The sequence below is a fragment of the Schistocerca gregaria genome, chromosome 7, assembly GCF_023897955.1.
Source record: "Schistocerca gregaria isolate iqSchGreg1 chromosome 7, iqSchGreg1.2, whole genome shotgun sequence".
Classification (NCBI taxonomy): domain Eukaryota; kingdom Metazoa; phylum Arthropoda; class Insecta; order Orthoptera; family Acrididae; genus Schistocerca; species Schistocerca gregaria.
This window is the reverse complement of record NC_064926.1, coordinates 453594949-453610711: the sequence shown is the minus strand read 5'-3', so window position 1 is coordinate 453610711 and position 15763 is coordinate 453594949. Positions and strand designations below refer to the sequence as shown.

The window sequence follows — 15763 nt, the reverse complement described above, 5'->3', positions numbered from 1 at the left end:
TCATGTATTAGACAATCTAGCACGAAGATAAAAATCTTCCAACTCTTTGGAGGTGAGCATTCTTGCACGTGTATCTTTTATCTGATACATCACGATTTGTGCCCAACAATGTATCGGGTGTGATCAGGTAGGTCATAAAAGCAATCAAGAATTTTACTGGCAACTAGTGCGTAAGGTTCATGCAACTTCTAAACGTGGATTTTGCATTACATAAGAACTTACAAGATACAGATATAAGAAAGAGTCGGTTGAACGCCATTGTGTCCGCTGTTAGTATTTAGTGCAAATACTTGCACCTAGTTACAGGCTTCTAGGTATGTTTCACGCCATAAAAGAAATGTATCTGATGTGGTTATTTTAGTAGCCGTAGAGCCTGAATTTATGAATCACACATTTTTTCTGTTTTATTTTCACAGGTATGAACCACGCAATGGAAATAGCGTATTTGTTTCCTGGTATAATTGGACCGGATAAAGATCCAGCTTCCAACGATGGGAAAGTTATTCAACAGCTGACAACATTGTGGACAAACTTTGGCAAATACGGGTAAGTCTTTACGGTTCGTACACACATTACTGTCTGAAAATGCAGAATAAATAATAGAACTCAGTTCCAAAACTATAGGATAAAAGGAAACAAATAACGAGGTCTCATGGTAACATAAGGGACTTTTCATAAATAAGCAGCTCCGCTTTGAAAAATTATAATTCTGCGCCATTCAGAGAGTTTTCACTTGTTTCACTACGCGTTTCGAACGTTACACAACATCAGTTGGAAAGGATCGTTTATACAACTGTTCTCCATAGAGAGATTCGACGAGTTCTTGCAACAGTTCTTGAGGCGCCCAAGAGACCAACTTGCGGCCAATATTGTTCATAATTAACTCGATTAGCCACAGCACCTACGATGTGACTTAACAAACAGTTTAAAGACGTAAAAGTTGTTTACAGTGCGAAAAGAACAGTATGAGGGCTGCATTCTTAAGAGGATAATCCCAATTTCTAATGCAGTAGGGATACACGTGAAGACAGCGTAACATACTGTGCATATCACCAACTTCAGAAATAGTCACATGAAACTGCTGTTTACATTTTGCGATGAACAGAAATTTTAGTATTACACGTACACTCTAAGACGAGAAAACGACGCAGCAAGAAGGCGTTGCCAGAACGGGATGAAAATCGTGTAGGTGTGATGTACATGAAAAGACAACAAATCATCAGAATTTCGTAAAACTCAATGATTTGTTTAAGAGAAAGAGTCCACAAATGACCCAGTGATTAACGTGTCGGTCCACATCTGGCCTTTATGCAACCAGATATTCGGCCTGGCAATGGTTGACAGAGATATTGGACATCCTCCTGAGGGACGTCGTGCAAAATTCTGTCCAATTGTCATGTTAGATGCTTTAAATCCCGAGATGGTTAGAGGACCCTGCCCATACTGCTCCAGACGTTCTCAGTTGGGGAGAGATTCTCCAATGTAGCGGCTTAATTATGGTATAGAGGGCTGAGTATTATCAGCTGTTTGCCCAAAACTCTTGTTATTCATGAAATTTTGACATTATTACTCAATTTGTTTTAAAAACTGAGTCATCGCCTCCTCAAAATAATGATTACAATTAGTACAACGCCTGTGAAAACAATGAAGCACGAAGATGAGGCGGAGGAAGCGAAGTGAAACATTACGGAGTGAGATGATGTATAATCTTATTTCAGTGGTTACATAATCGAGTCAAGTTTACAAACAACTTGGCTGTGGGAACTCACTTATCAGTGACAAATCTGTGACCTCAGTGGTCTGGATGCATACACTGATACGGATAGAAGGAAGCTCATAAAGCCGTTGCATCCTCGACTAAGTCACGCTGATCCACAACTGTTGTAGCTGGTCGTTGATATCCTGGATACTGCGAGGGGGATGAAGTCGACGTTAGAGATCTGGGGATCTCACTGTTCACAGGAGTAAACCATCACGCAGACAGTTGATAGAGGCCGATCATTGTCCCGCTGAAAAGTGACACAGTAATACTATCACATCAGGGGTAACATACGAGGACGCAGGATATCCGTGACGTAGACGTACCGTTGCGCAGACAGAATCCACTCAATTAGTATCAGCCGTGACCAGAAGACGTACCCGATACCTCCTCAGGCCACGACGCAATGAGAAACTCTGCTATGTATCTACAAAACAATGGAAGAATGTGACATCTTCTCACGTCGGCGTCCTGTCTATAGTCGACGACAGTTATTCGTGATTCATTGCTGAACGTAATGTGAAGCTATTCGTCAGCAGCCCGTGCTTCCCTTTCACGGCACGTAAAAAACGCAGCTCTTTTGTATTGTAGTGTTAGCGCGGTATGTGAGTGAGACGGTAGCCCCCTAATCAACCTAATGCTAGTTTTCCACAGAAGGTGCAGGATGACACGGTGTGTTACGTGGAGTCCACGACTTGTTCTCGGTTGGCAGGCACAGATGTGGAGATGGACTTTGTGCTCAATATGGCTATCCTCCATCGTGGTAGTCAGACGTGGGCGACCCAGAGTACGACAAGTACTCTTGCCCTCACGTTCCTATGCACTCCAGTATCGGGCCACTGCCGCATCCGACTACCGCACAGTGGGGAGACTGCACGATCTCACCAGCTGGAGACCCGCAATGAGAATGCATTCAAACTCTGTCAGATGCTGATAACCGTCTCGAACGACTTTATGCCGTTTCTTCGCAGCGATCACTCAATATCTGACGCCAGTTATATACCCTACCAGGCCTAGTAACAACACTAAAAGAGAGTAACACTAAAGCACTCTGATGAACATTCTATATGTTGTAACGTTCTTTGTAAAAATTCAACATTCAACGGCGAGTACTGTCAAATTCAGCAAAATCCACATCGCGTTGCTGCACCCTTAAAATTAAACATTCAGAATTTCATTACCTTTCCAATTTGTTCCATTTGGTTTCCCTTTGAGTTACAGTATCAATTCATTACTCGTCTCTAATTGCTATGGAAAATTGTCAGTATCCGTTACCGATCAGTGTCACTTCAATTCTTGACAATCTTATAGCCTCACAAATTTACACTTTTATAGAAATAACTACGACCTAACATTAACTGGGCCTGTGTGAGTACAAACAATATTATTAATCACTTCATTTTATAAAAATAGTATTATGCTGTATTCATAGGTCAACAACTAAACTCTCACAGCTAGCCACTAGCTTTAAGTCTTACGCCCTACCTATAACAGAGTGCAACGGCAGCTTGTACTGCACTCGTAGTCGCGATAGATTCTGCCACTCAGGCAACATCTTTCGTTCAGTGGTGTCAAAATACAATCTCTTCTATATAAAATAACAATTTCAGGTCATTTTTCATGAAATATATTACACAATCGGGCTCCACGTGCAGGTGGACCCCTCACACTGTCACAGTTAATTGAAACCGTGCTCATTTACACACTCGCAGGTGATGTATACGTCTACGTAGTTACTCTAACATCCGACTAGGTCATTTGGGCAATACAGTTTTTTTTGTGTATATCCAACCACTATCATTTTACATATTCAGAATGTTCAGAAACATATATTCAATACGAATTCACTTCACATTAAATGGTAATGCTAAGCCAGTCTCCTGAAAATAATTTCTTCAAACTCGTAGATACAAAGGATACTGAAAACAGCGTATGGAGTGACATATGACGATCTGTTGCAAATTATTTGAATCTATGTGCGAGCATTTGTATGCAGTTCCATGTATGTTAGCTATTAGACTCGTTTCGATTAGTTCTCTTGCGTGTTCCGTGGACCTTATTCGTGACACTCGCCATGTCGTGAATCATGTCAAAAGGGTACACTTCCTCTCTAGAAATATGTCCACATGGTAGCCATTATACACCTAGATTTTTTCAAAAAATATGTACATAAAAATTTGACAAATGTAGCCCAAACACATATATAATACCGATTTAGAGGGTGATGTATAGACTGGATGTAGATGCCACATAGAAATGATTTGAACTTGTTTTTGAAACCATTATCTGCCAGTACCTTTAATTCACGAGGGAGTCGATCAAGTACTTTTATGGCTGTCTACTTCTTTTCTTAATGTGCAGCAGTAGGTTTAACTTCGGAATAGTAGAGGTTATTTTTCCGGGTGTTACACCTCTGAATGTTAGTATTATTTTCAAATTGTACCCGATTTTTCACAACAAACACCAAAGGAAAGTAAATGTGATATGAGTCTGTTATGTGTGTGTGTGTGTGTGTGAGTGTGAGTGTGTGTGTGTGTGTGTGTGTGTGTGTGTGTGTGTGTGTCTGTGTCTGTGACTGCATGTTTATTACACTTTGTGATAGACCGGGGTGGGGGAGACGAAGCAGTGAAACAGAATTATTAACAATAATTGATTCTACGTGAAGACTATACAGTAACTCGAAAATCCTAATGAGTATTCGTATGATATTCATAACAGTAGCGATGTTGTCTAGCCTTCATTGATAGCACACAGAGTAATTACACGTCAATGCAAATTAACAAAATGATTATTTTACCTTTAATATATGAGAATAACATTTTACAAACCAATGGAGACAAATTAAACGGAACATCACTATCACCTTGCCTGTAGTAAGGTGCTGGGACTGTGCTTCCCTCATATCATACACTTAGCCTGTGTCTGTGAGCAATATTTGGAACGAATTCTGCTCAAAGTCCATGAATAATACTAAGTACAGAGAAAACTTCATCTGTGTTTGGAAACTGAAGTAAGAAGTAGACGTACGCATATGACGGGAAGGATTCATTGTGTACCTTGTTTATTTTCGCAGAGATCCAACGCCGGAGGGAAGCACGATGACGTGGGACAGGTTCACAGAGGACACGGACAGCTACATGGACATGAAGCTCGAATTCGTGTCGCATCAGCACTTCCTCCAGGAGCGAATGGCGTTTTGGAGAGATCTACTGCACTTGTAGCACGTTGTATTCAGTCAACTGTTGGTCCCCTACAGCAAAAGACCAAATGCTCTACAAAAACTGTGTATAGTTACACTTAAAAAAATTGCTTCCTTGTTTTTATATTAAAATAATTGTTTGTTAATAAATTTATTTTTACCTCAAAGCTTATTTGGCCAATGTTCTTCTTTTGGTGCCCACCAGACTCCAGTACTTTAGCGAAAATGAACATGAAACTGACGTTCTTTCCTCAATCTTCTACAATCATAACATCCGTACATCTAACGCTAGATATGTCCCCTTAATGACATTTCATATTGTTTCCCAACCATTTTTGTGTAGAGTATTTTTTTCTATGGTTGTGATGGGTAAACCGTGGGTAGGAACGTGAAAAAATTAGAAAGTAATTGAGATGTGGATGAGGAGAACAGTCAAAAAACTTACTGGACCAAAAATTAGTTCCTCTGTGCTGAGTTTCAGCGCCTTCAGAAATATTGTGGAACATAAATCCCTTTCTTCTTTCGCCTGGACTGGTTTTCTATTCAGCAAGTTAAAAATAAAAAGAAGAACTAGTAGAATGAATATGTTTTACCTGATATAATGAAAAAAGGTTAGTTTTGTTTACTTGGATTTAGAAACTTTCGTGTCTACTGCAGATTTGTTCTTGGGAGGATTTTCTTGTTGGGAATCACAGACCAGCTTTCTCACCCCACGATATCGTATGGCGACCTTCCGATGGTGGTTGAAATATCATGTACCATGTCACGTAAACAAAGAGAGCTTCATCACAAATTTAAGTGGACTGAAAGCCTTGGTGAAGAGAAATGCTGAACGAAGTTAAACCGGAGTGCTTGAGAGCAATTGAAAGTTTTCCAGACATATAAAAATATAGTGAAAGTTTTCTAAATAGATAAAAATATCGCCTGAAATGTACTGTTTCTGGTTGTAAGCCATAGTTGTGATAATAAATGAACTGTCGTAATGAAACTTGTATATTCCTAATGTGACAGACAAGCTGCACTGCTAAACTAATCAATTGTCATAATGAAACTAGAAGTCATTCACATTGTAAAAATTAGCAATCTGACTGCAACAATTTTGAACGGTATAAACAGCCTGTAAAAATTAACTTGGACATGAATCCTAGAGTAATTGGCTTTGCAAAAACTGATCACAAAAACTGTGTCAGAATATCAAAAGTTTGCCCTGATTGAATAAGTAAAAAAATCGTAATCTTTCCTCCTTACCTCTATTCTGCGCAAATCTGGATAATGCGTTGCAGAACTCCTATGTCTTGCGCGCCGGTTTTCTAAAGCTGGAAATTACTGTATCTACACAGATACACTCCAGAGGTGCAATGAGTCCTCTGTTAGTTGCAAATCGAACACTTTGTCGAAGATACTTGGTTGAACCATCCATTAAAAAGAATTGTAAGAGAACTGTTGGTAAGAAATGAAATATACGAAAATATGGCAAAACTACGTTATTTCGTGTATTGAGAAAAAGTGATCAAGGCAGATTTTAAATTTAATGAATTTATCAACGTCCAAACAATACACAATCTAACAAGTTTCAGTACAATAAGTTAGTTCGATGGTGCAGCAATAGTCAAAAAAAGGTAACATCATTACTGTATTTACCTGAAATTCCATTAGAACTCTTCCTTCACAAATCAGTTTCATAATCATGTCGATTGAACAGAATGACAAATTGACACATTAAATTTGAATCATAATATTCCCATCCCCGCATGAACCATGCACCTTGCCGTTGGTGGGGAGGCTTGCGTGCCTCAGCGATACAGATAGCCGTACCGTAGGTGCAACCACTATGGAGGGGTATCTGTTGAGAGGCCAGACAAACGTGTGGTTCCTGAAGAGGGGCAGCAGCCTTTTCAGTAGTTGCAAGGGCAACAGTCTGGATGATTGACTAATCTGGCCTTGTAACAATAACCAAAACGGCCTTGTGGTGCTGGTACTGCGAACGGCTGAAAGGAAGGGGAAACTACTTCCGTAATCTTTCCCGAGGGCATGCCTCTTTACTGTATGATTAAATGATGATGGCGTCCTCTGGGGTAAAATATTCCGGAGGTAAAATAGTCCCCCATTCGGATCTCCGGGCGGGGACTACTCAGGATGATGCTGTTATAAGGAGAAAGAAAACAGGCGTTCTACGAATCGGAGCGTGGAATGTCAGATCCCTTAATCGGGCAGGTAGGTTAGACATGTTAAAAAGGGAAATGGGTAGGTTGAAGTTAGATATAGTAGGAATTAGTGAAGTTGAGTGGCAGGAGGAACAAGACTTATGGTCAGGTTAATACAGGGCTATAAATACAAAATCAAATAGGGGTAATGCAGGAGAAGGTTTAATAATGAATAAAAACATAGGAGTGCGGGTAAGCCACTACAAACAGCATAGTGAACGCATTATTGTGGCCAAGATAGACACGAAGCCCACGCCTACTACAGTAGTACAAGTTTATATGCCAACTAGCTCTGCAAATGACGAAGAAATTGAAGAAATGTATGAAGAAATAAAATAAATTATTCAAATAGTGAAGGGAGACCAAAATTTAATAGTCATGGGTGACTGGAATTCGGTAGTAGGAAAAGGGAAAGAAGGAAACGTAGTAGTTAAATATGGGTTGAGGGGAAAAAATGAAACAGCATGCCGCCTGGTAGACTTCTGCACAGAGCACAACTTAATCATAGCTAACACTTGGTTCAAGAATCATGAAAGAAGGTTGTATACATGGAAGAAACCTGGAGATTCTGACAGGTTTCAGATAGATTATATAATGGTAAGACAGAGATTTAGGAAACAGGTTTTAAATTGTAAGACATTTCCAGGGACAGACGTGGTCTCTGACCACAATCTATTGGTTATGAACTGTAAAATAAAACTGAAGAAACTGCAAAAAGGTGGGAATTTAAGGATATGGGACCTGAATAGACTGACTAAACCAGAGGTTGTACAGAGTTTCACGGAGAGTATAAGGGAACAATTGACAGGAATGTGGGAAAGAAATACAGTAGAAGAAGATGAAGTAGTGAAGGCAGCAGAGTATCAATTAGGTAAAAAGACGAAGGCTAGTAGAAATCCTTGGTTAACAGAAGAAATATTGAATTTAATTGATGAAAGGAGAAAATACAAAAATGCAGTAAATGAAACAGGCAAAAAGGAATACACACGCCTCAAAAATGTGATCGACAGGAAGTTCAAAATGGCTAAGCAGTGGTGGCAAGAGGACAAATGTAAGGATGTAGAGGCTTATCTCACTAGGAGTAAGATAGATACTGTCTACAGGAAAATTAAAGAAATCTTTGGAGAAAAGAGAACCACTTGCATGAATATCAAGAGCTCAGATGGAAACCCAGTTCTAAGCAAAGAAGGGAAAGCAGAAAGGCGGAAGGAGTATACAGAGGTTCTACACAAGGGCGATGTACTTGAGGACAATATTATGGAAATGGAAGAGGATGTAGATGAAGATGAAATGGGAGATATGATATTGCATGAAGAGTTTGAGAGAGCACTGAAAGACCTGAGTCGAAACAAGGCCCTAGGAGTAGACAACATTCCATTAGAACTACTGACAGCCTTGGGAGAGCCAGTCCTGACGAAAATCTACCATCTGGTGAGCAAGATGTATGATACAGGCGAAATACCCTGAGACTTAAAGAAGAATATGATGATCCCAATCCCAAAGAAAGCAGGTGTTGACATATGTGAAAATGACTGAACTATCAGTTTAATAAATCACGGCTGCAAAATACTAACGCGAATTCCTTACAGACAAATGGAAAAACTAGTAGAAGCTGACCTTGGGGAAGAACAGTTTGGATTCCGTAGAAATGTTGGAACACGTGAAGCAATACTGACCCTACGACTTATCTTAGAAGCTACATTAAGGAAAAGCAAACCTACGTTTCTAGCATTTGTAGACTCAGAGAAAGCTTTTGACAATGTTGACTGGAATACTCTCTTTCTAATTCTGAAGGTGGCGGGGGGTAAAATACAGGGAGCGAAAGGCTATTTACAATTTGTACAGAAACCAGATGGCAGTTATAAGAGTCGAGGGACATGAAAGGGAAGCAGTGGTTGGGAAGGGAGTGAGACACGGTTGTAGCCTCTCCCCGATGTTATTCAATCTGTATTTTGGGCAAGCAGTGAAGAAAACAAAATAAACATTCGGAGTAGTTATTAAAATCCATGGAGAAGAAATAAAACCGTTGAGGTTCGCAGATGACATTGCAATTCTGTCAGAGGCAGGAAAGGACTTGGAAGATCAGTTGAAAGGAGGATATAAGATGAACATCAACAAACGAAAAACGAGGATAATGGAATGTAGTCGAATTAAATCGGGTGATGCTGACGGAATTAGATTAGGAAATGAGACACTTAAAGTAGGAGTTTTGCTATTTGGGGAGCAAAATAGCTGATGACGGTCGAAGTAGAGAGGATATAAAATGTAGTCTGACAATGGTAAGGAAAGCGTTTCTGAAAAAGAGGAATTTGTTAACATCGAGCATACACAATACAAAAACTCAGAAGAAAGAAATCTGTTCTGAACACTATCCACCACGGAAATTTTCGAACAGGAAATGGCTCTTGATGGAAGCTCAAATGGTTCAAATGGCTCTCAGCCCTCTGGGACTTAATATCTGAGGTCAACAGTCCCCTATAACTTAGAACTACGTAAACCTAACCAACCTAAGAACATCATACACATCCATGCCCGAGGACCGATTCGAACCTGCGGCCGTACCGGTCGTGCGGTTCCAGACTGAAGCGCCTAGAACTGCTCGGCTACTGATGCAAGCGTAGTGTACTTTTTGTGTCTGGTAAAATCCTTTAGCGACGATACGATAGGCACTACTGGAAATGACAGCGATTACTCTAGTTGTATGTTAATCTTCCTCATGCGACACTGCGTGGTGTGACGATGTTTGGTTCAAATGTTCAAATGCGTTTGAATTCCTAACGGACCAAACTGTTGAGGTCATCGGTTGCTAAACTTACACACTACTTGAACTAACTTATGCTAAGAACAACACACACCTCTACGCCCGAGGGAGGACTCGGACCTCTGGCGTAAGGGGCCGCGCAATCCGTGCATGGCGCCTCAAACCAGGCGGCCATACCGTGCTGCCGAAGTATGGTTCAGCAATCTGAGATGTGACTTCTTTAGAACATCATTAGCAGGGTCACCATCAAAGTCACACACGTCCACTTTGAACTTCAAGCGTCATAATTTTCACGAGAAATGTGCAATTACACTACTGGCCATTAAAATTGCTACACCAAGAAGAAATGCAGATGATAAACGGGTATTCATTGGGCAAATATATTATACTAGAACTGACATGTGATTACATTTTCACACAATTTGGGTGCATAGGTCCTGAGAAATCAGTACCCAGAACAACCACCACTGGCCGTAATAAGGCCTTGATACGCCTGGGCATTGACTCAAACAGAGCTTGGATGGCGTGTACAGCTACAGCTGCCCATGCAGCTTTAACGCGATACCACAGTTCATCAAGAGCAGTGACTGGCGTATTGTGACGAGACAGTTGCTCGGCCACCATTGACCAGACGTTTTCAATTGGTGAGAGATCTGGAGAATGTGCTGGCCAAGGCAGCAGTCGAACATTTTATATATCCAGAAAGCCCCGTAAAGGACCTGCAACATGCGGTCGTGCATTATCCTGCTTAAATATAGGATTTCGCAGGGATCGAATGAAGGGTAGAGCCACGGGTCGTAACACATCTGAAATGTAACGTCTACTGTTCAAAGTGCCGTCAACGCGAACAAGAGGTGACCGAGACGTGTAACCAATGGCACCCCATACCATCACGCAGGGTGATACGCCAGTATGGCGATGACGAATACACGCTTCCAATGTGCGTTCACCGCGATGACGCCAAATACGGATGCGACCATCATGATGCTGTAAACAGAACCTGGATTCATCAGAAAAAATGACGTTTTCCCATTCGCGTACCCAGGTTCGTCGTTGAGGACACCATCGCAGGCGCTCCTGTGTGTGATGCAGCGTCAAGTGTAACCGCAGTCATGGTCTCCGAGCTGATAGTCCATACTGCTGCAAACGTCGTCGAACTGTTTGTGCAGATGGTTGTTGTCTTGCAAACGTCCCCACCTGTTGTCTCAGGGATCGAGACGTGGCTGCACGATCCGTTACAGCCGTGCGGATAAGATGCCTGTCATCTCGACTGCTAGTGATACGAGGTCGTTGGGATCCAGCACGGCGTTCCGTATTACCCTCCTGAACCCACCCATTCCATATTCTGCTAACAGTTATTGGATCTCGACCAACGCGAGCAGCAATGTCGTGATGCGACAAACCGCAATCGCGATACGCTACTATCCGACCTTTATCAAAGTCGGAAACGTGATGGTACGCATTTCTTCTCCTTACACGAGGCATCACAACAACGTTTCACCAGGCAACGTCGGCCAACGGCTGTTTGTGTATGAGAAATCGGTTGGAAACTTTCCTCAAGTCAGCACGTTGTAGGTGTCGCCATCGGCGCCAACCTTGTGTGAATGCTCTGAAAAGCTAACGATTTGAATATCACAACATCTTTTTCCTGTAGGTTAAATTTCGCGTTTGATGTACGTCATCTTCGTTGTGTAGCAATTATAATGGCAAGTAGTGTATTATAAAATGTTCTTTACACGAAGAGAAATTTTCTTGCGGTGGAGCTCATGCCTCTAGTTTAAGAAGGCATGCAAAGCATGAATGTCAGTCCAAGATCAAAAAAATATTACGACATAACATTTGGTTTTGCATGTGGTGATGATTCCATTTGTATGATGAGATACTGGAATTCTAAATAGGAGTACAAATTCTAGAATCTTCCCAAGATATCTTTTAATGGTGTTTCAAGGTCTTAATGCCAATATTTTTCCCAGATTTGTAGCGTAACTAGAAATAGTAATAGTCTTATTTATTTTCTTCTTAAGATCCAGGTGTCTAATCTGAGAGCAGATTACTTTCTACTGATTTGCTGAAGTAAGGAGAGAAGGCGTAGTTTCTTGTAGTACATCGTCAATAATAAGTGAAGTGATTAAATCGTAGTGCAGTACGCTACATGAGCTTTTTCTACTGTAACGCTTTTAGTAGTTAAGTGAAGCACTGGGGAAGGTGAACACGCCTGTCTTCTAAGGGCACAGTGATCAGCAAAAGACTGGGGAGTGGCTATCGTTTTTCCACCGCACTTTGGGCCCACTCAACCGAAGAACTGCGTAAATTAGCCTCACATCCGACTTTCTGTGGAACTCTGTATCGTAACAGCTTACGTAACCACGTCTATCTGAGTACTGTAATCTATCATACGTGTATTCCCAAGTTACTTATCATCAGAAGACAAATCAGCGTAGGGATTCCAGACTGAATGCGACATTTCCTGTTTCGACAACTGTGCTTGACATAACGTCTAAGTTCTCAGTCAGTGACTAGGCGGCTTTCATTGCCTGCGTAGTAATCATTCAGAAACTGTTGTTCTCTGATGGAGAAGTACACAACACGACTGGCAGGTAGTGGCGTCTGGAAGCTATCTTCTCCAGCTACGCAGCGTTCAGTATTGTGGGACTGCTGTTTAACCGCTGACACGAGCAGTTGTCTTGCGGCTGGCAAGATGAGGCTGCCGCGCGGATTGCCGGCACGGTAGCTCAGCGTGTTCATTCAGAGGGTTACGTGCCCTCTGTAATAAAAAAACTAAGTCAATAGATCAACAACGAACATAAATGGATGTCATACGATGTCCGCCCCGAGCAGATGCAACGAACAAAAGCGAAGAACATGAGATATGCCGGCATGGTAGCTCAGCGTGTTCGGTCAGAGGGTTACATACCGTCTGTAATAAAAAAAAAACCAGAGTTAATCGATCATCAACGAACTTAATCCGATGTCTTACGACGTCCGCCCCGAGCAGATACAACGAACAAAAGCGAACAAAATGACATTAAAAAAAAAGCGGTCTTAGGCGCTGCAGTCATCGACTGTGCGGCTGGTGCTGGTGGAGGTTCAAGTCCTCCCTCGGGCATGGCTGTGTGTGTTTGTCCTTAGGATAATTTAGGTTAACTAGTGTGTAAGCTTAGGGACTGATGACCTTGGCAGTTAAGTCCCATTAGATTTCACACACATCTGACATTTTGACAAGATGAGGCAGACTTTTACGTCCCCAGTGCTTCGTGCCACTACTGTATGCGATTCCTTTGAATCCTGCAGTACTATGGAAATTCATAAGTATTTTGGATATCCCTGATTACAGAATATGCTCGTCGATGAGCTAACTGTCGTTGTGGTGTAAACCTTGATATTGAGAAATCCTGAGTATGTGTGTACAGTTTAATAGTGCTTGGAACTGTACTTCAAATTCAGTGAATATCACTAGACCAAACATTGCCTTAGCCAGTTTCCCACCGTCTCACAGTTGGCCAACTCGCTTGAGAACCTGGATATGATAGAAAAATGGACCTAAAATCCAACAAAACAGTGTTGTTTTTAGACTTTTGGGATCGATGATTACCTGTCTGATGTAGGAATTACAAAATTCAAAACGCTGGAACCAATGTGGCGTACCAAAATTTATACATTTAGCGGTTTCGAGCAAAACTTGCGGCATAACGCATTTTGAGGTACGAATTAGAAGTCGAAATTTTCAATCGAAGCTTGCGTTTATCTTTTCTTTAGGTGCATCCAAAGATACCAAAGCCGCTGAAATACATCGTAAATCGTCATCCCATGGGAATATCTACGCTTGAAACCTTCTCAGTAACGACCGATATCCTACGCAACTTCAGACAACAGACCAATCGGCAACGGAGCAACTTTGATTAAAACTATGTGGACTAATGTTGGCATCGTGCAAATAAATTTGAAGTCGTTAACTGTACTATTAACGCAGTAGTAGATCCATTAAAAAACTTGGAATCACACAGAGGATGTTTTTTAAGCAACGATTTTGGATAATATCGGTTGTAGTGTAGTTTCAAGTAGATGTACGTAATTATACTGATTAAAAATGTCGAAAACATTCATCTATTCATCTTCTTCATCTTTTTTTCTATTCATCTTCTTTTGTTCATTCATCTTCTATTCATCTTCTTTTGTTAACACCGAGTATACACAATACAAAAACTCAGAAGAAAGAAATCTGTTCTGAACACTATCTACCACGGAAATTTTCGAACAGGAAATGGCTCTTGATGGAAGCTCAAATCGTTCAAATGGCTCTCAGCCCTCTGGGACTTAATATCTGAGGTCAACAGTTCCCTATAACTTAGAACTACGTAAACCTAACCAACCTAAGAACATCATACACATCCATGCCCGAGGACCGACTATTCATCTTCTTTTGTTGTGATAAATGAGCAGGATCGCTGTCTTACCCAAAAATGGTTCAAATGGCTCTAAGCACTATGGGACTTAACATCTGAGGTCATCAGTCCCCTAGACTTAGAACTACGTAAACCTAACAAACCTAAGGACATCACATACATCCATGCCCGAGGCAGGATTCGAACCTGCGGCCGTAGCAGCTCTCATACCACTGTACATTAAACAGGCCACACAAACAATGTCTGAAAAATGTTTCGTCTGATGTACTGTTTACCGGCAACGGTCAAGTTACGTATCATATCGACTTGTGACTGGAATGCCACCTCAGCATTATCCAAATATTATCCTTATAGTTCGCATAAGATTTCACACGACTTAAGTCGGAATGCGCCCCTTTCTCTCTTTCTGTTCTGTCCAGGTTTTGAACCGAAGTGGCCCAGCGTGCACCAGGCAGAGCGGGATGGTGTACCTCTAGAGATGCTGGTCTTAAATTTTAGAGGGCTGCGCAGAAACTGGTTTTCAGTAGCTTTCCTAAACCCATTAAGGTTATCGTGGGGAGGTTGCTTTCCGTATCAAACTTATCGCAGGTGTGTTTATGCTCCACCTTTTATAACTTCTTTCCCAACGGTACGTTAATCTTCTGGAGAAGAAGGAGGAGAAGATAATTCCACTTGTAGCCTGGGCTATACTGTGACTACCTTTATTTCTCACCTTCATCTGATTTCGATGTTGTTCCATTATTCAGATGCTTACTGTATACTGGAATCCCTATTGTTTTAGACAATGTGAAAGTTGCCTGTTGCAATGTATCCTTCCTCCCTGGACGATAATAAACTGAGGACAATAATTAAATCGAGCAAAAAGTGGCTACTGTACAACGTCATTATTATTTGAAAGCATTTTGACCTGAAAATACTAATTGACTTTTACTTAAAAAGGGGTAATAATAGTCCGAACTTCGTAAAAAAGAATATGTATTTTCGACTTTTTAAGAAAGTAAGACAAGAATTTAAACGACGCGATGCGATAAAATGTAGGTCAAGTTGTCTTCTTTAGTTTTGGCTTAATTTTTTCGCAGTCGCATACATACAAGTTATATACGTTCAGTATCTTCTTTTTGTAACTGTAAAGCAAGTGTTATTGAGATGGTCTTAATAATAGTTTCATCACAGCTGCAAATGACGGTATTTAACCCATACAACTTGTAAGCTGTCGATCGTTCTACATTCAAACAATGTGTGCGCAGTTCCCGACACATTCATCTGCAGCATGAAACTTACACTACAAAATTAAATTTTACAACATAACTGAAAGATTGCTACAACGAATGCAGACACATTTACAGTCATTGTGACAATTATTGTTCAACAAACACGATAAAATACATTCTACAGGTTGGTAGGCAACATCTGAAGACAGTTGCAAGAATAGGAAGG

At 41.0% G+C, this 15763-nt stretch overlaps 1 protein-coding gene across 1 annotated transcript in view; it reads left to right on the top strand.

Moving 5' to 3' along the window:
- The window catches only part of LOC126281984 (juvenile hormone esterase-like), a 49222-nt gene extending 44097 nt beyond the window's left edge, over positions 1–5125 (top strand). Inside the window, exons 9-10 of the mRNA XM_049981367.1 lie at positions 417–546; positions 4833–5125. Of these exons, the coding sequence (XP_049837324.1) occupies positions 417–546; positions 4833–4980 (278 nt within the window). The 3' untranslated portion in view covers positions 4981–5125. The remainder of the gene's footprint in view (positions 1–416; positions 547–4832) is intronic.
- The last annotated feature ends 10638 nt before the right edge of the window (positions 5126–15763 follow it).